Source organism: Coregonus clupeaformis, chromosome 20, assembly GCF_020615455.1.
Source record: "Coregonus clupeaformis isolate EN_2021a chromosome 20, ASM2061545v1, whole genome shotgun sequence".
Taxonomy (NCBI): Eukaryota; Metazoa; Chordata; class Actinopteri; order Salmoniformes; family Salmonidae; genus Coregonus; species Coregonus clupeaformis.
Genome location: NC_059211.1, coordinates 17,803,538 through 17,827,479, shown reverse-complemented (window position 1 = coordinate 17,827,479; position 23,942 = coordinate 17,803,538). Strand labels below are relative to the sequence as shown.

The following is a 23,942-nucleotide window of genomic DNA, read 5'->3' as shown; positions in this document are numbered from 1 at the left end:
TAAAAATGAAATACAGATAACTTATTTACGTAGGTATTCAGCCCTTTGCTATGAGACTGGAAATTGAGCTGAAGTGCATCCTGTTTCCATTGATCATCCTTGAGATGTTTCTACAACTTGATTGGAGTCCACCTGTAGTAAATTAAATTGATTGGACACGATTTGGAAATGCACACACCTGTCTATATATGGTCCCACAGTTGACAGTGCATGTCAAAGCAAAAACCAAGCCATGAGGTCAAAGAAAAAAACAAGCCATGAATTGTCCGTAGAGCGCCGGGACATGATTGTGTCGAGGCACAGATCTGGGGAAGGGTACCAAAACATTCCTGCAGCATTGAAGGTGACCAAGAACACAGTGGCCTCCATCATTCTTAAATGAAAGAAGTTAGGAACCACCAAGAATCTTCCTTGAGCTGGCCGGGGGAGAAGGGCCTTGGTCAGGGAGGTGACCAAGAACCTGATGGTCACTCTGACAGAGCTCTAGAGTTCCTCTGTGTAGATGGGAGAACCTTCCAGAAGGACAACCATATCTGCAGCACTCCACCAATCAGGCCTTTATGGTAGAGTGGCCAGACGGAAGCCACTCCTCGGTAAAAGGCACATGACGGCCTGCTTGGAGTTTGCCAAAAGGCACCTAAAGACTCTCAGATCATGAGAAACAAGATTCTCTGGTCTGATGAAACCAAGGTTGAACTCTTTGGCCTGCCTAGCGTCACGTCTGGAGGAAACCTGGCACCATCCCTACAGTGAAGCATGGTGGTGGCAGCATCATGCTGTGGGGATGTTTTTTAGCGGCAGGGACTGAGAGACTAGTCAGGATCAAGGCAAAGATGAACGGAGCAAAGTACAGAGAGATCCTTGATGAAAACCTGCTCCAGAGTGCTCAGGACCTCAGACTGGGGCGAAGGTTCACCTTTCAACAGGACAGCAACCCTAAGCACACAGCCAAGACAACGCAGGAGTGGCTTCGGGACAAGTCTATGAATGTTCTTAAGTGGCCTAGCCAGAGCCTGGACTTGAACCCGTTCTAACCTTTCTGGAGAGACCTGAAAATAGCTGTGCAGCAATGCTCCCCATCCAACCTGACAGAGCTTGAGAGGATCTGCAGAGAAGAATGGGAGAAACTCCCCAAATACAGGTGTGCCAAGCTTGTAGCGTCATACCCAAGAAGACTTGAGGCTGTAATCGCTGCCAAAGGTGCTTCAACAAAGTACTGAATAAAGGGTCTGAGTACTTATGTAAATGTGATATTTCCATTTTTAAAAATTGATTTGTCATTATGGGGTATTGTGTGTAGATTGATGAGGGGGGGAAAAAAACAAACAATTAAATCAATTTTAGAATAAGGCTGGAACGTAACAAAATGTGGAAAGAGTCAAGGGGTCTGAATACTTTCCGAAGGCACTGCATGCCTTTGGCCTTGTTCTAGTCCAGCACTAACACACTTCATTAATCTAATCACCAGTTGAATCAGGTGCATTAGGACTGGACTGGAACATTATTCTGCACACCATGGGGGTGTCTAAACTTGAAGAATATTGGGGCAGTGATGGTACACTCCATATTACTATAATGACAATACAGGTGACTTTCAAAATAAAGGAAACGCTTGAGTAAATGAGGGATAGAAATTACACAGGTGTGTTTTTTGAGTTAAGATGAGGGGTGGCAGGTAGCTTAGTGGGTAAGAGCGTTGTGCCAGTAACCGAAAGGTCACTGGTTCTAATCCCCGAGCCGACTAGGTGAAAAATCTGTCGATGTGCCTTTAAGCAAGGCACTTAACCCTAATTGCTCCTGTAAGTCGCTCTGGATAAGAGCGTCTGCTAGATAACTAAAATGTAAATTAAGCAATTAACATCCCATTATTCTTAGGGTCATGTATAACAATGCACCGTTGTCCATTATTTTGACTACCATGGCTAGAAGAAGAGATCTGTGACTTTGAAAGAGGGGTCTCAAAGAAGCATAGGGGGTTTAAAGGCTGTTTGTGCGTTTCAATCACCATATCTCAACCCAATTGAACATTTATGGGAGATTCTGGAGCGGCACCTGAGACAGCATTTTCCACCACAATCAACAAAACCCCAAATGATGGAATTTCTTGTAGAAAAATGGTGTCACATCCCTCCAATAGAGTTCCAGACACTTGTAGAATCTATGCCAAGGCACATTGAAACTGTTCTGGCGGCTCGTGGTGACACAATGCCATATTACAATGTTTTAAGTTGATGTTTCCTTTATTTTGGCAGTCACCTGTACATTCATGGTGTGAAGTTATGCATAACATAACACATTACTTTTATGTGAACTATATTGTTCCAGTGGGTGAACAAGATGTGGAGGTCATATTAAAATGCTGACGTTCGTTTTATCTGTGGAATAAAGCAAACATGTTTTTGTGACAATAGTCTCAAAGGTTGCCTGAATAAATGAATGTCTATAGAATTAGAAGCAAATACCGGCATTGGCTACAAAGCCAATGGAACTAAATTTTCCCATTCTGTTGTAGGCTAACAGGCATCAAACATATACATATTTTTTATTTCAGGATCAGCTGCAGCAGAAAATTGTGTGCCCTGGGATTGTGACATGCCTGACTGCATCCCCCAATGGCCTGTACTTGGTGGCAGGCATTGCTGAGGCCATCTACTTATGGGAGGTGAGACAGATATGTGACCGACCGCCTCGATTCAGTCTTATGTAGCAACATTTGAAATTGTGTTTTTTTTTTTTTTTTTTTACATTGGATGAAAGTAGAGACTCAGAGCTAGAAAATGGTTTATCATACACTGCAGTTGAAGACCAATGGGAAAGTAATTCTGCTTTGAAAGTTGATAATCTTGTAACCCCACTTTTGAGAAAATGGCCTTGAATGTTTTGGTACACCGACTCTTCTTTGTCTACACCCATTCAGCATCGTTCACACCCTCTTAAGCCTTAGCCCTACCTATCTCTTTAAGGATTCATGTGAGGTCATTTGCTAAACAGAGTGATTAGTTTAGTAAACAATCAAAGATTTCAAGACTAAAAGTGGTGAAAGTAGTAGCCTACAATAAGGAAAAACACCAGGTAAAAATACACTTTATCTAGTCCTTGGCCTTTATCCTAAACTGACTTTGGTGCAGGTCATGTTGTTCTTCACATTACTGTCTCTGGTAAACACACTATATCAAATAAAATAAAAAGTTGATTTGTCACATGCACAGGATACAGAAGGTGTAAACAGTATAGTGAAGGAGTTACTTACATTGTAGCAATGTCAAAAACAGTGTCCAGATAAAAAATATTGTATAATTATTAGATGACGCTTACTTGACACGTGTCTAAATTGATGGGTCATGTGAAGGAAATGCTATAACCAACCCCCAGCCACATCTAGCTAACCGGATTGGTCACTATTGTCTAGACATGTACAAATGTTCATGAAATACAATAGATGGCCGTAATCGTCCCCAGACACACCTGGCTAACTTGGTGGGTCATGTAATCATCTGGCGGAGTGTTTTGTTTAGACATGTACTAGTAGCTAGCTAGCTAAACAATGAACCGGCAAAATCCAAACTCGTACTACTGCCAACCAATACAAACATTTTCATAGCTGTAGTATGAATCAGCAGGTAGCTAAAGCTAACCAACCAGGTTCAATGTTAGCTAGCTAACATTAGGCTATAACTAAGAATGCAAATGGTTTTCTGATTAGAATAATATTACTACAGAGATGATACACATAACGTTAGCTAGCGAGCCAGCATGCTAACGTTCGCTAGCTAGCGAACAGTACGCTTTAACTTGCAATGAAAACGACTTTCTGACCAAATTAGAAACATATAATATCTGAAAATGTAGCTAGACTCTTACCCGTATACATGGATGAATGCTTCACAACAGACTGGAACCATTTAACTCCGTTTTGTTTGTAGCTACATCTTGTTTGGCCAGCGTTGTGTCAAGTCACTCCGGTTTACACTGACTGTGGCATGTGCAGAAAGTGGCAAATCTCTTTTTCCAACTGATCTGTCGATAGCGCCTGCTAAATTCAGGGCATCAATGTTGTTGAGAAAAGTAGCAAAACTTTATGTAGTTCTCGATGGCTAACTTTATATTTCTAAAAACGGCGCGGTAGAAAGGACTATCAACACATACTGAGCAGCTCACGTTATAAACAGAAGCATGCTACATGGCAGACGAATCCAAACTCATCTCCCGACATGTCCAGCCCATCCATAATCTCAGCCAATCATGGCTAGTGGGAAGATTCCTGTCTTTTTCCATGGCTAAACCAACTAGACTCCTAATTTAACAATTTAATTTGTATTTACGGATGGAATACAAGTTTGTTATTAAGGCACATGAAAGTTCACATGTTCTAGAAGGCATTTCTGCCAAAAAATGCATTTTCATAAGTAAAATGTTTATGTTGAAATGCCTCTCCTGTGAAGTAGTGACTGCGACATACACCTAGTTTCCCGAAACGAGTCACATATAGAACATCAGCAGAGGGGATGTCATAGCTATTCAAATTCACATTTGTGTAATGTGTACGGGATGACTACACTATAGCTGACGTATAATCTTCTCCTCAATGCCTCTGTACTACTTTGAGGATAACATTATCGGTCCTGGACTGGAGTTGTGAGGAAGCTACAGCTAGGCCTAACGTTTGACCTACAGTACCAGTCAAAAGATTGGACACACCTACTCATTCAAGGGTTTTTCTTTATTTTTACTATTTTTTACATTTTAGAATAATAGTGAAGACATCAAAACTATGAAATAACACATGGAATCATGTAGTAACGCAAAAAGTGTTAAACAAATCAAAATATGTTTTATATTTGAGATTCTTCAAATAGCCACCCTTTGCCTTGATGACAGCTTTGCACACTCTTGGCATTCTCTCAACCAGCTTCACCTGGAATGCTTTTTCAACAGTCTTGAAGGCAAGGCAGCAGCTACTCTTCCTGGGGTCCAAACATATTAAAGCACTTACGTTACATATAAAACAAAATATATATAACAGTACATCATATGACATTATTACACCACTACCTACCTATCTACAATACAAAATGTTTAATACCACCATACAACAAAATCACAATGTGTGCGTATGCATGTGTCTATACCCTTGTGTGTGTCTCTTCACAGTCCCCGTTGTTCCATAAGGTGTATTTTTACCTGTTTTTAAAATCTGATTCTACTGCTTGCATCAGTTACCTGATGTGGAATAGAGTTCCATGTAGTCATGGCTCTATGTAGTACTGTGCGCATCCCATAGTCTGTTCTGGACTCTGTTGGCATGTCTTGTGGGGTATGCATGTGTGTCCGAGCTGTGTGCCAGTATTCCAAAGAGACAGCTCGGTACATTCAGCTTGTCAACACCTCTTACAAAAACAAGCAGTGATGAAGTCAATCTCTCTTCCGCTCTGAGTCAGGAGAGACTGACATGCATGTCATTAATGTTAGCTCTCCGTGTACTTTTAAGGGCCAGCCGTGCTGCCCTGTTCTGAGCCAACTGCAAATTTCCAAGTCCCTCTTTGTGGCACCTGACCACACTACTGAACAGTAGTCTAGGTGTGACAAAACTAGGGCCTGTAGGACCTGCCTTGTTGATAGTGTTGTTAAGGCAGAGCAGCACTTAATTATGGACATACTTCTCCCCATCTTAGCTACTGTTGTATCAATTTGCTTTGACCATGGCAGTCTACAATCCAGGGTTACTCCAAGCAGTTTAGTCACTGTTTTTTAATGATGAGATGTGAGAAGATTACTCTCATGAAACGTAATTTTAATCACATTTAATGGCTGTAAATATTTAATTTGCTGTTTTGATTTCCTCGCAATCTGTGTTTGACGCATCAATAAACAAAGAAGTTATAGCTAAATTGATTTTTTTTCAGCTTTCCTAAGTGAAAGTGGGGTTTCTCATTATGTAAAATTCGATTGTAACAGCATGACTTTCGTAAGGCGATACTCCATTGGTCAGTGAAATAGATGTTCATACAGTGATTAGTTAATTCTATCTTTAGGCTAAGTGGCATTTGATGTTAATGAAATTGTCATTCTAGGTTTCCTCTGGGAATTTGCTGGCCATCTTGAGTCGCCATTACCAAGACCTGACCTGCCTGCGCTTCACTGACGACAGCAGCCATTTCATCTCAGGAGGCAAAGACAACCTGGCACTGGTCTGGAGTCTAGCCAGGTACAAACAGCTCTTACACTGGGGTGTATTAATTACGCCGATACTGTTGAAACAGTTTACTCCGAATGCTGTTGAGTAGGCTAGGGTGGTATCCAGATTGTCATACCTTCACACCGATGTTGTGCCATACCAGGATATTCGGTAATACCGGCAATGAACACAAGGGGCGCTGTTTGAAACCCTACGGATACTCTGTAATCCGAAGGTTGGCAATGATAACAAGTACATGTAAAATCCCATAGACAATACTAACTAAATGCTAACAAGCGCATTGCAAACATTTTGTAGTTTCTGACCTAAACTATACAAGTAACTAAAAAAATGCTACTCACAGTTTGCTGCACGCACAAAACAAATATTAGCCAGCAAGGCTCTTGATCCAGGAGGAGATTCTCTGCTGTTACCAAGTGAATGCTTGATTTTGGAAGAAGCTAACCACTTAGTTAGATCGCTAACTAGCTACAAAATTAGCAAACCAAATGCAGAACTGCAGAGCATTTAGCACATTTTAGACAGTTAACTTAATAGTTAGTTATAAGATATCTCTCTGGCAAACAATTAGTTGTGAATTCCATACTGTAATTAGATCACCTGGTGCATGCTGCACAACAGTGAGTGACTCACATGGCTCCTGTCTCTCGTCGTTGTGTGCTTGTAAACAAACACCACGTGACTGGGGACTACCGTAAGATTCATAATAATGTTGACAGGTGAAATGAAGAACGCAATGAATGAAAAGTACGATTATGTATGCACTCGCACTGAATAAGAGCGTCTGCTAAATGACTAAAATGTTCTTTATCTCCTAACGTATTGCACAAGTTGACTGCAGGTATTTACTTACAGTAGCTAGAAATATTCACATTTATTAAAAAACGTTCAAAGAAGTAGTGTAAACGGTATTGAAAGTATCGAAAAACCACCCCGTTGCTTTTTTCAAATACCCCGGTATACCGCCCAAGCTACTGTTGCATTGCGTTCCGTTTTGTTCTTAAACAGAAGTTGTAGTTCAGTTGTGTCTCTTAACAAAAAGAAGCGGCTGGATGGAACCACAGGGACTTCACTCCGCTTTAGAGCATGGAAGAATCAATAATTTATAAATGTGCATCATCTGCCAAACACTTCGCAAGGCGGGTGGGGTCTTCCTGGGGAGATGTTTTTTTGTTGTTGAACGACTGTGAGAAGGTAACTTCTGGTGACTGTTTTTAAAGGACATTCTACTCCAAAATGCATGAATTTATTCCTTTGAAACTCATCTGAAAATCGAGGACAGTTGAATTTTATCTCTTGGTCTCAATGACATCACTGGCCAATTCTATATTAACCCCTAAAATGAATTAGCTAGAGTAACGTTAGTGTATCTTAAGTTAACAATTATTACATACTACTACACATCTATTATTAGGGTTGTCTACACTTCGAGGATTACAAAGCTAGCGAATTAGTTACCTTGCACGATCTGATGAGAATCTGAGTAAAATGTGTAACTTGTTGTCACTGATCTTAAAAGCGCTTCTCGGCAGAATAAAAAAAATACTCATTTTTTATCAGCTGCCAGAAATCCTTTCTAACCTCTGCCAAAATTGGTATCTTTAAGCAGAGTGAACTTGTCATCAAGGAACTGGGGGCAAATGGAATTGTTCTCTCAATATACAGTGGGGAAAAAAAGTATTTAGTCAGCCACCAATTGTGCAAGTTCTCCCACTTAAAAAGATGAGAGAGGCCTGTAATTTTCATCATAGGTACACGTCAACTATGACAGACAAAATCAGGAAAAAAAATCCAGAAAATCACATTGTAGGATTTTTTATGAATTTATTTGCAAATTATGGTGGAAAATAAGTATTTGGTCAATACCAAAAGTTTCTCAATACTTTGTTATATACCCTTTGTTGGCAATGACACAGGTCAAACATTTTCTGTAAGTCTTCACAAGGTTTTCACACACTGTTGCTGGTATTTTGGCCCATTCCTCCATGCAGATCTCCTCTAGAGCAGTGATGTTTTTGGGGCTGTGGCTGGGCAACACTGACTTTCAACTCCCTCCAAAGATTTTCTATGGGGTTGAGATCTGGAGACTGGCTAGGCCACTCCAGGACCTTGAAATGCTTCTTACGAAGCCACTCCTTCGTTGCCCGGGCGGTGTGTTTGGGATCATTGTCATGCTGAAAGCCCCAGCCACGTTTCATCTTCAATGCCCTTGCTGATGGAATGAGGTTTTCACTCAAAATCTCACGATACATGGCCCCATTCATTATGTTCTTTACACGGATCAGTCGTCCTGGTCCCTTTGCAGAAAAACAGCCCGAAAGCATGATGTTTCCACTCCCATGCTTCACAGTAGGTATTGTGTTCTTTGGATGGAACTCAGCATTCTTTGTCCTCCAAACACGACGAGTTGAGTTTTTACCAAAAAGTTATATTTTGGTTTCATCTGACCATATGACATTCTCCCAATCCTCTTCTGGATCATCCAAATGCACTCTAGCAAACTTCAGACAGGCCTGGACATGTACTGGCTTAAGCAGGGGGGACACGTCTAGCACTGCAGGATTTGAGTCCCTGGTGGCGTAGTGTGTTACTGATGGTAGGCTTTGTTACTTTGGTCCCAGCTCTCTGCAGGTCATTCACTAGGTCCCCCGTGTGGTTCTGGGATTTTTGCTCACCGTTCTTGTGATCATTTTGACCCCACGGGGTGAGATCTTGCGTGGAGCCCCAGATCGAGGGAGATTATCAGTGGTCTTGTATGTCTTCCATTTCCTAATAATTGCTCCCACAGTTGATTTCTTCAAACCAAGCTGCTTACCTATTGCAGATTCAGTCTTCCCAGCCTGGTGCAGGTCTACAATTTTGTTTCTGGTGTCCTTTGACAGCTCTTTGGTCTTGGCCATAGTGGAGTTTGGAGTGTGACTGTTTGAGGTTGTGAACAGGTGTCTTTTATACTGATAACAAGTTCAAACAGTTGCCATTAATACAGGTAACGAGTTGAGGACAAAGGAGCCTCTTAAAGAAGAAGTTACAGGTCTGTGAGAGCCAGAAATCTTGCTTGTTTGTAGGTGACCAAATACTTATTTTCCACCATAATTTGCAAATAAATTCATTAAAAATCCTACAATGTAATTTTCTGGATTTTTTTTTCTCAATTTGTCTGTCATAGTTGACGTGTACCTATGATGAATATTACAGGCCTCTCTCATCTTTTTAAGTGGGAGAACTTGCACAATTGGTGGCTGACTAAATACTTTTTTTCCCCACTGTAGTTATTACATTACACTGACTCACGGTTGGACGCACCTGGCTTTGAAGTGACAGGTGACATTTGGTTAGGCTTTTAACAGTGACACTGTTACGCTGCCGTATTTCATGCTACGTTATACGCTGCGACATTATCCAATTTTGTGCTTGCCAAGTCAAGAGAACGTTCCACTGCTTTCTCTGAACATTCAACAAAAAGGGGACAAAAACCCAATTGTAATTTTTTATCACAAGCCCAGCCTTAGGATCTGAATATTTATAAGGAGCTTCTGATCTCTTAATCTCAGTGAAAAATTGGATTAATGCTTTGATAATTGATAATTGGCAGGGAGAGCAATAAACTGGGTTACTGAGTTTGAGTATTTAATCAAGAAGACGTGTAGAGCTATGAAACACTGACAGCTACTCCTCTCTTTTGATTTTTGGAATGGATTGTTATCATCGGAGGAATACAAGGCTTCTTAACTATTTTGAGAGAACAAATTGAAGAGACTGGATGTGAGTTGAATTGTGCAAAAATGTTGTGTAATGATCCACCTCTTTTTCAATTGTTTATAAACTTATTTTAAGTAGTTGGTGAATAAAGATGGCATTGAATGATGTTCATCAAACCCCAAAAAATCTGTATTTACAGGGAATGGATAGGCCTTTTCCATGAAATTCAAGCACTGGACCAGGTCTTTCTTTATTTTTACTATTTTCTACATTGTAGAATAATAGTAAAGACATCAAAACTATGAAATAACACATGGAATCGTAGTAACCCAAAAAGTGTTAAACAAATCAAAATATGTTTTATATTTGAGATTCTTCAAATAGCCACCCTTTGCCTTGATGACAGCTTTGCACACTCTTGGCATTCTCTCAACCAGCTTCACCTGGAATGCTTTTCCAACAGTCTTGAAGGATTTCCCACATATGCTGAGCACTTGTTGGCTGCTTTTCCTTCACTCTGCGGTCCAACTCATCCCAAACCATCTCAATTGGGTTGAGGTCGGGTGATTGTGGAGGCCAGGTCATCTGATGCAGCACTCCATCACTCTCCTTCTTGGTCAAATAACCCTTACACAGCCTGGAGGTGTGTTTTGGGTCATTGTCCAGTTGAAAAACAAATGATAGTCCCAAAAGCGCAAACCTGATGGAATGGCATATCGCTGCAGAATGCTGTGGTAGCCATGCTGGTTAAGTGTGCCTTGAATTCTAACTAAATCACAGACAGTGTCACCAGCAAAGCACCATGACACCTCTTCCTCCATGCTTCACGGTGGTAATCACACATGCGGAGATCATCCATTCACCTACGCTGCGTCTCACAAAGACACAGCGGTTGGAACCAAAAATCGCACATTTGGACTCATCACACCAAAGGACAGATTTCCACCGGCCTAATGTCCAATACTCATGTTTCTTGGCCCAAGCAAGTCTCTTCTTCTTATTGGTGTCGTTTAGTAGTGGTTTCTTTGCAGCAATTCAACCATGAAGGCCTGATTCACGCAGTCTCCTCTGAACAGTTGATGTTGAGATGTTACTTGAACTCTGTGAAGCATTTATTTGGGCTGCAATTTCTGAGGCTGATTACTCTAATGAACTAATCCTCTGTAGCAGAGGTGACTCTGGGTCTTTCCTGTGGTGGTCTCCATGAGAGCCAGTTTCATCATAGTGCATGATGGTTTTTGGGACTGCACTTGAAGAAACTTTCAAAGTTCTTGAAATGTTCCGTATTGACTGACCTTCATGTCTTAAAGTAATGATGGACTGTCGTTTCTCTTTTCTTATTTGAGCTGTTCTTGCCATAATATGGACTTGGTCTTTTACCAAATAGGGCTATCTTCTGTATACCACCCCTACCTTGTCACAACACAACTGATTTGCTCAAACGCATTAAGAAGGAAAAAGAAATTCCACAAATGAACTTTTAACATGGCACACCTGTTAGTTGAAATGCATTCCAGGTGACTACCTCATGAAGCTGGTTGAGAGAATGCCAAGAGTGTGAAAAGCTGTCATCAAGGCAAAGGGTGGCTATTTGAAGAATCTCAAATATAAAATACATTTTGATTTGTTTAACACTTTCTTGGTTACTACATGATTCCATATGTGTTATTTCATAGTTTTGATGTCTTCACTATTATTCTACAATGTAGAAAATAGTAAAAAATAAAGAAAAACCCTTGAATGAGTAGGTGTGTCCAAACTTTTGACTGGTACTGTATGTTTTTGGCAGGGTTGGAGAACATCTATACTGATCATACTGACAGCGCAGACTGACTGATTTACAAATCACCTTGCATCCTAAAAAACGAGTCATTATGATTTTTTGATCGGTCAGGTAACTTAAGTTATTCACTGTTTTCATTCAATTTCTTCTGGGGTTGAATGAAAGTGAAGTAGGCCTAACTCTTCTCCAGTAGGTGGCAATGTGAGTCTTCCATTACCAGTGCTTGTCAGCATTAAAGGGAAAAGGAAATATACAGGTTGTGGTAAACAAGATAGCAAATGTAAACCTGTTGTAATATTTTCCCTTTTCTTCAGAAATGAAGTTTGCTAATTGAAATGGAATTGGTAAGATTTTAGACTGAGGAAGGCTGCCTATCTATCTGCCAGTGAAAACAATAGGTGATGCTTTGGATTTACTATGAATGTTTAAGACTGGCTGCTTTCCAAAGTAATACCTTCTCTTTTTCTAGTAGAGCATGTTATGTTGCCAATGCATATCCTCAAGGGAGGCAGCAAAAAAGTAGTCAATTCTACTAAAGAAATGGTGTCAACCGAATGGCCCAGTATACAGTTTGAAATGGGACATGCCTTTGCCTAATTGCCTACAGTACCAGTCAAAAGTTTGGACACACCTACTCATTCAAGGGGTTTTCTTTATTTTTTGTACTATTTTCTTCAGTGTAGAATAATAGTGAAGACGGCAACTATGACATAACACATGGAATCATGTAGTAACCCAAAAAGTGTTAAAAAATTCAAAATATATGTTATATTTGAGATTCTTTGTAAGGAGCCACCCTTTGCCTTGATGACAGCTTTGCACACTCTTGGCATTCTCTCAACCAGCTTCATGAGGAATGCTTTTCCAACAGTCTTGAAGGAGTTCCCACATATGCTGAGCACTTGTTGGCTGCTTTTCCTTCACTCTGCGGTCCAACTCATCCCAAACCATCTCAATTGGGTTGTGGTCTGGTGATTGTGGAGGCCAGGTCATCTGATGCAGCACTCCATCACTCTCCTCAAATAGCCCTTACATAGCCTGGAGGTGTGTTGGGTCATTGTCCTGTTGAAAAACAAATGATAGTCCCACTAAGCGCAAACCAGATGGGATGGCGTATCGCTGCAGAATGCTGTGGTAGCCATGCTGGGTAAGTGTGCCTTGAATTCTAAATAAATCACCAACAGTTTCACAAACAAAGCACCATCACACCACCTCCATGCTTCACAGTGGGAACCACACATGCGGAGATCATCCCTTCACCTACTCTGCATTCTCACAAAGACACGGCGGTTGGAACCAAAAATCTCAAATTTGGACTCATCAGACCAAAGAACAGATTTCCCCTGGTCTAATGTCCATTGCTCGTGTTTCTTGGCCAAAGCAAGTCTCTTCTTCTTATTGGTGTCCTTTAGTAGTGATTTCTTTGCAGCAATTCAACCATGAAGGCCTGATTCACGCAGTCTCCTCTGAACAGTTGATGTTGAGATGTGTCAGTTACTTGAACTCTGTGAAGCATATATTTGGGCTGCAATCTGAGGTGCAGTTAACTCTAATGAACATATCCTCTGCAGCAGAGGTAACTCTGGGTCTTCCTTTCCTGTGGCGGTCCCATTGAGAGCCAGTTTCATCATAGTGCTTGATGGTTTTTGCGACTGCACTTGAAGAAACTTTCAAAGTTTTTGAAATGTTTGGATTGACTAACCTTCATGTCTTAAAGTAATGATGGACTTTTGTTTCTCTATGCTTATTTGAGCTGTTCTTGCCATAATATGGACTTGGTCTTTTACCAAATAGGGCTATCTTCTGTATACCACCCCTACCTTGTCACAACACAACTGATTGGCTCAAACGCATTAAGTTAACACAAATTAACTTTTAACAAGGCACAGCTGTTTATTGAAATGCATTCCAGGTGACTACCTCATGAAGCTGGTTGAGAGAATGCTAAGAGTGTGCAAAGCTGTCATCAAGGCAAAGGGTGGCTACTTTGAAAAATCTCATATATTTTGATTTGTTTAACGCGTTTTGGTTACTACATGATTCCATATGTGTTATGTGTTAGAGTGCTTCGCGCGCTAGAGTGGCTCACAATTTCAGCTAACAGCTGAGTAGAAACTAGCTATGGATCAATGGCTGAAACGCGCTGTTCCAAGCAGCAGTAGCACCAGTTCAAGTGAACCCGTGGAAAAAAGAAAGAAGGTTGACAAGTCAAAGTGCCGTCAATTTCATGAACAGTATGTCGTCTTCGGTTTCACATCCACACCTACTGAGCCGCCTCAGCCAATGTGTTTCCTCTGCGGGAAGTGCTCTCAAATAATAGCATGAAACCAGCCCATTTACAACGGCACCTCAGTACCAAGCATCTTTCCTGTGTGGGTAAGAGAGCGCAGTTTTTCAATAGAAAGCTGTCAGAATTTAAGGGAAGTCAAGAGAAATTAAAGAATGCGACTACAGTGTCAAGCAAAGCAATAGAGGCTTCATATGCTGTCGCTACTTGTGGCTTAGTCAAAGCCATTTACTATAGCTGAGGAGCTGCTGCTGGTATCTTATCAGAAACTATGATTGATAAGACAGCAGGTGATGCACTGAAGACTGTACCATTGTCAAATGACATGGTGTGCCGTAGGATCGATGACATGGGCGTTGATACTGTTGATCAAGTGGTAGAAAGAAATCCTGTGCATTTGCTCAGCAGTTGGTCGAATCGACTGATGTTCGTGGGTAAGCCCAGTTTTTATTGCGTTTGTGCGATTCAGAGACATGTTAGAAATGAATGAGCACATTCTGTTCTGCAAGAAGCTAACGGAGAGAACTTCAGTTGAGGATGTGTTTCATGTTATTGACAGCTTTTTCTCAGAGCACTATCTGAATTGGAAATCCTGTGTATGTGTGCACGGATGGTGCGGCGTAATGACTGGGAGAGTGAAAGGATTAATTGCCCACATGAAGAAGGTAAATCCCAACGTTGAAAGGAATCACTATCATTCACAGGGAGGCATTGGCCAGCAAAATAATGAGTCCTGAGTTACATTAATGTTTGAATGACGAAGTGAAAGTGATTAACTTTATCCAGTCCAGGCCTCAGAATTACAGACTGTTTGAAAGGCTCTGTCATGACAGTGGGACTGAGCACCAACAGCTACTGCTTCACCCCGACATCTGTTGGCTATCCAGAGGGAAAACTCTGTTCTTTCAATGCATCGGCAGGACAGAACAGCTACGTCCGGTAAGACGAGGGGTGGTGGTATTTGTCTATTTATCAATAACAGCTGGTGCGCAATGCCTAATATTAAGGAAGTCTCAAGATATCGCTCGCCTGAGGTTGAGTATCTCATGATAAGCTATAGACCACACTATCTACTGAGAGTTTTCATCTATATTTTTCATTGCCGTCTATTTACCACCACAAACCGATGCTGGCACTAAGACCGCACTCATCGAGCTGTATAAGTCATAAGCAAACAAGAAAATGCTCATCCAGAAGCGGCACTCCTAGTGGCCGGGGACTTTCATGCAGGCAAACTTAAATCCGTTTTACCTAATTTCTACCAGCTTGTCACGTGCAAACAGAGGAAGAAAAAAAAAACTCTAGACCACCTTTACTCCACACACAGAGACACGTACAAAGCTCTCCCTCGCCCTCCATTTGGCAAATCTGACCATAATTCTATCCTTCTGATTCCTGCTTACAAGCAAAACTAAAGCAGGAAGTACCAGTGACTCGCTCAATACGGAAGTGGTCAGATGACGCGGATGCTACGCTACAGGACTGTTTTTTGCTAGCACGGACTGGAATATGTTCCGGGATTCATCCGATGGCATTGAGGAGTATACCACCTCAGTCATCGGCTTCATCAGTAAGTGCATCGACGGCGACGTCCCCACAGTGACTGTACGTACATATCCCAACCAGAAGCCATGGATTACAGGCAACATCCTCACCGAGCTAAAGGCTAGAGGTGCCGCTTTCAAGGAGCAGGACACTAATCCAGACGCTTATAAGAAATCCGGCTATGCCCTCAGACGTACCATCAAACAGGCAAAGTGTCAATACAGGATTAAGATTGAATTGTACTACACTGGCTCTGACGCTCGTCGGATGTGGCAGGGCTTGCAAACTATTACGGACTACAAAGGGAAACCCAGCCGTGAGCTGCCCAGTGACGCGAGCCTACCAGATGGGCTAAATGCCTTTTATGCTCGCTTCGAGGCAAGTAACACTGAAGCATGCATGAGAGCACCAGCTGTTCCGGACGACTGTGTGATCATTCTCTCCTTAGTCGATGTGAGCAAGCCCTTTAAACAGGTCAACATTCACAAGGCTGCGGGGCCAGGCGGATTACCAGGACGTGTACTCAGAGCATGCGCGGACCAACTGGCAAGTGTCTTCCCGAGTGGCGCATTGGTCTAAGGCACTGCATCGCAGTGCTAGCTGTGTCACTAGAGATCCTGGTTCGAGTCCAGGCTCTGTCGCAGCCGGCCGCGACCGGGAGACCCATGGGCAGCGCACAATTGGTCCAGCGTCGTCCAAGGTAGGGGAGGGTTTGGCCGGCTGGGATGTGGGTTCGTTTCCCACGGGGGGCCAGTATAAAAAATAAATAAAACAACAACAACAAAAAAATATGTATGCATTCACTAACTGTAAGTCGCTCTGGATAAGAGCATCTGCTAAATGACTAAAATGTAATGTCTTCAGTCTGTAATACCTACATGTTTCAAGCAGACCACCAAAGTCCCTGTGCCCAAGAGAGCAAAGGTATCCTGCCTAAATGACTACTGCCCCGTATTACTCACGTCGGTAGCCATGAAGTGCGTTGAAAGGCTGGTCTTGGCTCACATCAACACCATTATCCCGGAAACCCTAGACCCACTCCAATTCGCATACCGCCCCAACAGATCCACAGATGACGCAATCTCAATCGCACTCCATACTGCCCTTTCCCACCTGGACAAAAGGAACACCTATGGAGAATGCTGTTCATTGACTACAGCTCAGCGTTCAACACCATAGTGCCCACAAAGCTCATCACTAAGCTAAGGACCCTGGGACTAAACACCTCCCTCTGCAACTGGATCCCAGACTTCCTGACGGGCCGCCCCCAGGTGGTAAGGGTAGGTAACAACACATCTGCCACGCTGATCCTCAACACAGGGGCCCCTCAGGGGTGCGTGTTCAGTCCCCTCCTGTACTCCCTGTTCACCCACGACTGCCTGGCCAAGTACGACACCAACACCATCAAGTTTGCTGACGACACAACATGTAGACCTGTTCACCGACAACGATGAGACAGCCTATAGGGAGGAGGTCCGAGACCTGGCAGTGTGGTGCCAGGACAACAACCTCTCCCTCAACGTGAGCAAGACAAAGGAGCTGATCGTGGACTACAGGAAAAGGAGGGCGGAACATGCCCCCATTCACATCGACAGGGCTGTAGTGCAGGTTGAGAGCTTCAAGTTCCTTGGTGTCCACATCACCAACAAACTATCATGGTCCAAACACACCAAGACAGTCGTGAAGAGGGCACGACAAAACATATTCCCCCTAAGGAGACTGAAAAGATTTGGCATGGGTCCCCAGATCCTCAGTTATTTACATTTTAGTCATTTAGCAGACGCTTTTATCCAGAGCGACTTAGTTATTGAGTGCATACATTTTCTTTTCTTTTTTTTCATACTGGTCCCCCGTGGGAATCGAACCCACAACCCGCCATGCTCTACCAACTGAGCTACACGGGACTAGTCTCCCGAGTGGCGCAGTGATCTAAGGCACTGCATCGCAGTGCTAGCTGTGACACTAGAGATCCTGGTTCGAATCCAGGCTCTGCCGTAGCCGGACGCGACCGGGATACCCATGAGGCGGCGCACAATTGGCCCAGCGTCGTCCAGGGGAGGGGAGGGAATGGCCGGCAGGGATGTAGCTCAGTTGATAGAGCATGGCGTTTGCAACGCCAGGGTTGTGGGTTCGATTCCCACAGGGGGTATGAAAAATAAATAAAAATAAAATAATGTATGCACTAACTAACTGTAAGTCGCTCTGGATAAGAGAGTCTGCTAAATGACTAAAATGTAAATGTAAATGTAATGCACCATCGAGAGCATCCTGACCTGTTGCATCACCGCCTGTGAATGCTTTCCGAATGCACTCTCAGTCCGATTTGGATATATTTGGCTTTTTTTTTGTTGCTTAGTATCATTTACAAGTTTTCCCTTTTTAGGTTTAGAAGAAGTGACTGCTAAATGCTAACTTCTGTTCATGTACGCTGGTTAGCATAGCTAGCATACAGAAATCGGTGGTGGCAATAGATGCTTCAATTCCATTGTTTTGGTTGAGTTTGATTGACCTCTTTACCGACTCTATTGCCAGTGTTAGAGGTTCCAAGCCCAATCTATTCACTATATTTCTATGTGTGCTGCTTCTGCATTGTGCAGTGCATTGCCCAGGCAACCCAATAATCTTTGCTTGTTTCAGCAAGGCGCAACAAAGTTTTATCACGTTAAGAGTCCATGTTATGGCCGACACTGACTCAACCGCGCAAATGCTCGGCGTCCTGTCTTCAGTCAGCTGTTTGTTCCACAAAAAAAATCAGAAAACATTTATTTAACCTCGACGGGACCGTTGAGCTAACATGCGCTAATATGATTAGCATGACTGTAAGTAACAGCAAACTTTCCAGGACATAGACAAGTCTTATATGGTCGGAAAGCTTAAATTCTTGTTAATTTAACTGCACTGTCCAATTTACCATGCTATTGTTTGAGGAGCGTGCAAAACAACATAACTTATCAAGGCAACTGGTTTGATACATTCACCTCTGAAGGTAAATAGTATTTTTCCATTCAGTTACCTTGCTCTGATTTGTCATCCTACTGGTCCCAGAGATAAAATGTAGCATAGTTTTGTTTGATAAAATCAATTTTTATATTCAAATGTAGGAACTGTGTTCTACAGTTTGAACCCCTGCTGTCTCTGGCTCCACACCCACCCTGCCCGGCCATCTAGATGTGTGAAAGTTGGTGTATAAGCTAATGATCCATTATGTATGACATTACTGGGAGTGTGTAAACTTACATTTTGTATTACCATATTATTTTTTCAATGTTCTCTATAGTTATGTACTTGAACATGTATAAATTGACCAATTCGGCACATTTGGTCAGACTTGATACAAAATAGTCTAGTATTGCAACGCTTCAGTGGATCAATCTGAAACTTTGCACACACACTGCTGCTATGTAGTGGCCAACATCTAAATTGCGCCTAAACTGAAATATTATATTGTCGCCTTTCTTTTGCATTTCAAAGATGATGGAACAAAAAATTATAATAGAAAATGCATGTTTTTTTGTTTGTATTGTCTTTTACCAGATCTAATGTGTTATATTCTCCTACATTAATTTCACATTTCCACAAACTTCAAAGTGTTTCCTTTCAAACGGTATCAAGAATATGCATATCCTTGCTTCAGGTCCTGAGCTACAGGCAGTCATTTTAGGCTAAAATTGAAAAAAAATGGTCTGATCCTGAAGAGGTTAAATGGTTTTTGGCGGTTATTTTCTTTTCATGACGGTCTTGGTTATACAGTAATTGAGCCAGCCCTACTCCCGCGTCAGTTCTCTCCATTTCATCACAGACATCAATGTGTCAGCATGTTCATTAAGTATTGGTGTATAGGGCCAACAATCATTAATCTCCAACAGTTTATTGACATGACTAAAGCTTCGACTATATACCACAAACATATCCACTCTCTTCGTCAGACTGACTTTAATTCCCAATTAAAGTTTGAAGAACAAGAGTCCAGTGCTTGCTACTTTCTCTGACCTTCGCCTTTTGAAGGGACAATGTCAAACTTAATGTAGCATAAAGAACAGTGTGCTACGGTTCTGAGAGGAATTTTAAATGGCCACCGGCCCGCATCGGGTAATGCACCTTTCACCTGTGAAGAATGGCCTGGGTTGGGCCCACACACTGACATTAAGTGGTTTGCATTGACCCCATCCCAGAGGGACGTAATGAGCAGACGTGGCTAAAGTCCCCACTAATCTCTCCGTGATACACCCTGAGCAATTTTGGAATAGATCCGAAATTGCCTCAAAGGGAGTGTTGGAACTGGAAGTCTGTTAGTGGTTTGGTATTCCTCAAAATGCCCCAGGCTTCTTCTCTCCTCCCTTTTTGTGAGCACACGCAGGAGCCCATGCTGCGGTGTATTCCTGTACGGGTGATGTTTGTCACAGATGTTGCTGCAGACAGGTTGTCCCTGAGATCCTGCCAGGGAGCGCCTCTTGCTGCCGAGCTGACAGAATGGGACTTTCTATCCTCCCCCTCTTTCCCTCTCGCTCTCTCTCTCTGTTTATCCACCTATAGGCCTCCTTCTCTCCTTCTCTTGCAAGTTGTCTCGACTGAGCCAGAACCAGTGATACTCAGAGCTACAGTATATACTCAGAAAGCTATAATTGCATTTTTGGCCCAAATTCTCTGGCTACAAGAATACAGCAGAATATAAAAAAAAAAAATAATAATAGTGAGATTCAAGTTTTTAAATGGTCAAAATGTTGCAAATATGAAGGGAATAAAATGTTTCTGGTTTACTTTCAAATGGTTGAGGTAGAAATATTTGAACATTCTTGTAATGGATCTGTATTGGTGTTTTGAGATTAGTTTGAGATCAATGCTAGTCACATTCATTGCTTAACATGAAATTCCACCATTTCTTCTTTTATGCGTATGTAAATAAATCACCAAACCCTCCCTCTGTGTTGCAGTGTGGTGCAGCTGGACCCGTCACACACTCCTGAGCCTCGTCATGTCCTGTCCCGTCACTCTCTCCCCATCACCGACATCCACTGTGGCTTGATGGGACCCCAGGCTCGAGTAGCTACTGCATCCCTGGACCAGACAGTCAAGGTGGGCTTTTTCCTTACCTCCTTACTATGCTTATCCGAAGGGGAATTGTTGTGTACTGCTGCTGAGGCTGTCTGTATGAAATGCAGGCTTGTGTATGTACAAAGATTCCTTCCAATGAGAATATAATGAATAAAACATACTCTTTCTATGCCTCAAGCTGTTGAGGTGGAATAGCACAATGCAATCTGAAGTTTGCGAATGATTGTGGGTTTACAAATGCATATTTATGTTGTCTTCCACCTGTCGTTTTATTATTCACAACATTCTTATTGATATACATCTAATCTAACAGAATTCTGGCGTCCACTCTAGCGTTCTGATTTATCGGTATTCTAAATGGATACCTACGGGCCTACCAATGCTTTTTTGTAAATTAGGATTTCTTCAGGTGGACATATTTTATACCAGTGCAACGTTAAATAAAATCATTTACATTTTAGTCATTTAGCAGACACTCTTATCCAGAGCGACTTACAGTTAGTGAGTGCATACATTTTCATTACGTTTTAGCAAACATATTCAATACTCTGTTTCAATTCAAATAATATTAGGCCTTTGTCTCTGAGCATAATTTGAACTGTCCTTGCAATAGTATTTTATGTGCTAAATTAGCCTTAGCGTTGTTGGGAATTGTATTTACTGGAACTGAAGTTATTTACTGGAACTGAAGTGGGAGGAGGTAGCCTAGTTTACAGGTCATTTGCATGCATACATATCGACCAGTCAGAATATCGAAGCAAAATTGTGTTAGTCCACGCATGCAATGTTAGGAAAAAAACATGAATATTAATGAAAGGATACCTCGGAGACGTGAATCCCCGTTGGGTCTAAAGTATAATTTTATTTGTTACTAATTTAACTTGCTAACAAGCGTTAATGTTTCATGGCTCAAGTCCCAAAATAGGAAAGCAATTCTCTCTAATCGTATGAAAATACACAAAACAAGATCTGCAGTTTTTGACATGCAGAAGATTTGCCAATCACTCTCCCATTGTATTAGTTAAAGGCCCAATGCAGCCATTTTTATCAAACTATCAAATAATATCTGGGTTCCTTACTGTAATAGTTTTACATTTGAAATTGTCAAAAAGAAACAGGCTTTTTAGCAAAAAGCTATTTCTCAAGCAAAAATGTAGTTAGGACTGTCTGGGAGTGGTCTGAGTTAACGACCTATTTGGAAGGGCCTAATGGGACTCCTGAGTGGCGCAGTGGTCTAAGGCACTGCATCGCAGTGCTAACTGTGCCACTAGAGATCCTGGTTCGAATCCAGGCTCTGTCGCAGCCGGCCGCGACCGGGAGACTCATGGGCGGCGCACAATTGGCCCAGCGTCGACCAGGGTAGGGGAGGGAATGGCCGGCAGGGATGTAGCTCAGTTGATAGAGCATGGGGGGCCAGTATAAAAAAATATGTATTCACTAACTGTAAGTCGCTCTGGATAAGAGCGTCTGCTAAATGACTAAAATGTAAATGTAAATGAGAGACATGTAACCTGAAAACTAGCTGATATTAGCAAAACCTGCTGATTTGGAAGATCCGGTATAGATTGTATTCTTAACCAGTAACAATCAGGGAATAATACTGATCAATTTTTTTTCACACTTTTACAGTGCTGGTTTCATCAGCTGTAGTACAAATATTACACAAAACACAGGAACATTTAATTTTGACCACACTGGGCCTTTAAAGATAATTGCTAAAACCTTTCTTATTTACTGTTGCGCTTTCACATGAATTGATAAAATGGTTTTGTCCAATTTAAAACAGAATATGAATCTTGTATTGGGCCTCTGAAGTGAATGATATTTCCTCCTTTTAGCTCATTTATATAAAGCATATTTTAAGGGCCCTGTTGAAACCATTAAACAGATCATGATCGAATTTTAAATGTGGGACGAGGCAAGGAGTCAATGAACCCCCATATCAGTCATTAATGCTCCCTCCATTGCTTAATTTCCTCCAAACAGTTCTGCCAGTCATTCTTACCCACTGAACATGTAACTTTTTGAACAACACCATTCTGGCATCATATATTTGTCGAGTAAGCATGCAGAAAGACTGGAGCAACACTTCAATGACGAAGTGAACCAAAAAGCTTTTTTCCGCTCCTTTGAATTTGCACTGACAGGATTTGAAGTAATCAGGCTTGTAAAATGAGAATGGAAGCATGACAGATCCAAGGGCTGGTGGCGTTTGTTTGATGGCTAGCTCTGCGAGGACCGTATTGGATGAGCTGACGGTTGACAAGCCAATCGAACAAGGGAGCCACAGGTGTGGTGGGTTGGAGGCCCGTTACGTGACAGATCGTGTGAGCCAGGTTTTTTTTTGTTTAAAAAAATTTTGAGAAATTTACTGGACCCATATGCATTGGGTGCATAACTTGATAAGGGCATCCACCCACAGTGTTCAGAATGATGTAAATCACATTTAGAATATGGTAATTCACATTAACAGAACATGCAAGTCGAGGATGCAACGATGTGCTCTGCTTCTAACCGAATTCTGATGTGCACTTTGAACATCTTAAAATAATTGTCCACATATACTTTTCCTCAGCCAGCAAGACGAGTAATGAACAGCAAGATCACTAGCCTATGTCAATCTACTATAGTAGAAAAGTTTAGGCTACCTATTCTATTGGTCAGTTTGTCGAGAAAGAAATGGCATATTCCAAACAGACTCTGGGACAGTTGTGGGACGATCGATCCCAAATTCATACAACCAGTAGGCCTAGGCTACATTAAAAAAAGCAATGAGTCTGATGCAACAGATCAGAACGTTTAGCTAAACATTTTGATAAACTATTATTTATTCACATTATAAACGCAGCAATGCCCACAAGGCAGTTGGCTTGCGAATGTTCGTTCCACAATCCAATTAACAGGAAAATACCGTTGTCAAATACCGTTGTCAAATCGGCACAGCACATGCGAGCGGTTTCATGTGACAGAGATGAAAATATCCGTTAGAAATTTAGAAAGAGGAGATCTAATAGGCTACTTTGAAGCAAGATAAGACATATGTATTAAAAAGTTCAGGTTTCAAACAATTAATGATATGTTTTCAAAATGTATACTGTCATTATATTACATGTTAAATGTAAATATTGTCACATCCTAACTCCTCACAGTAATACATGCCTTCAAACTAATCCATATTGTTATTGACCTTATTGAATGGGGCCCTTTATCTACTTCCCCAGAGTCAGATTAACTTGTGGATAACATTTGTATGTCTCTGCATGCAGTTTGAAGGAAGTTGCTAACTAGTGTTAGTGCAATTGCTAACTTGCATTAGTGCAATGACTGGATGCTAGCAGATACCCATAGACTTCCAGTCATTTAGCATTGTTTCGTAAAAC

The 23,942-nt window shown here is 41.8% G+C and overlaps 1 protein-coding gene across 1 annotated transcript in view; it reads left to right on the top strand.

The window, feature by feature from the left end:
* wdr18 (WD repeat domain 18) overlaps positions 1-23,942 on the top strand; it is a 131,882-nt gene that overhangs the window by 731 nt on the left and 107,209 nt on the right. The window contains exons 2-4 of the mRNA XM_041839811.2: positions 2,552-2,662; positions 6,072-6,205; positions 20,442-20,583. Coding sequence (XP_041695745.1) covers positions 2,552-2,662; positions 6,072-6,205; positions 20,442-20,583 — 387 coding nt within the window. The remainder of the gene's footprint in view (positions 1-2,551; positions 2,663-6,071; positions 6,206-20,441; positions 20,584-23,942) is intronic.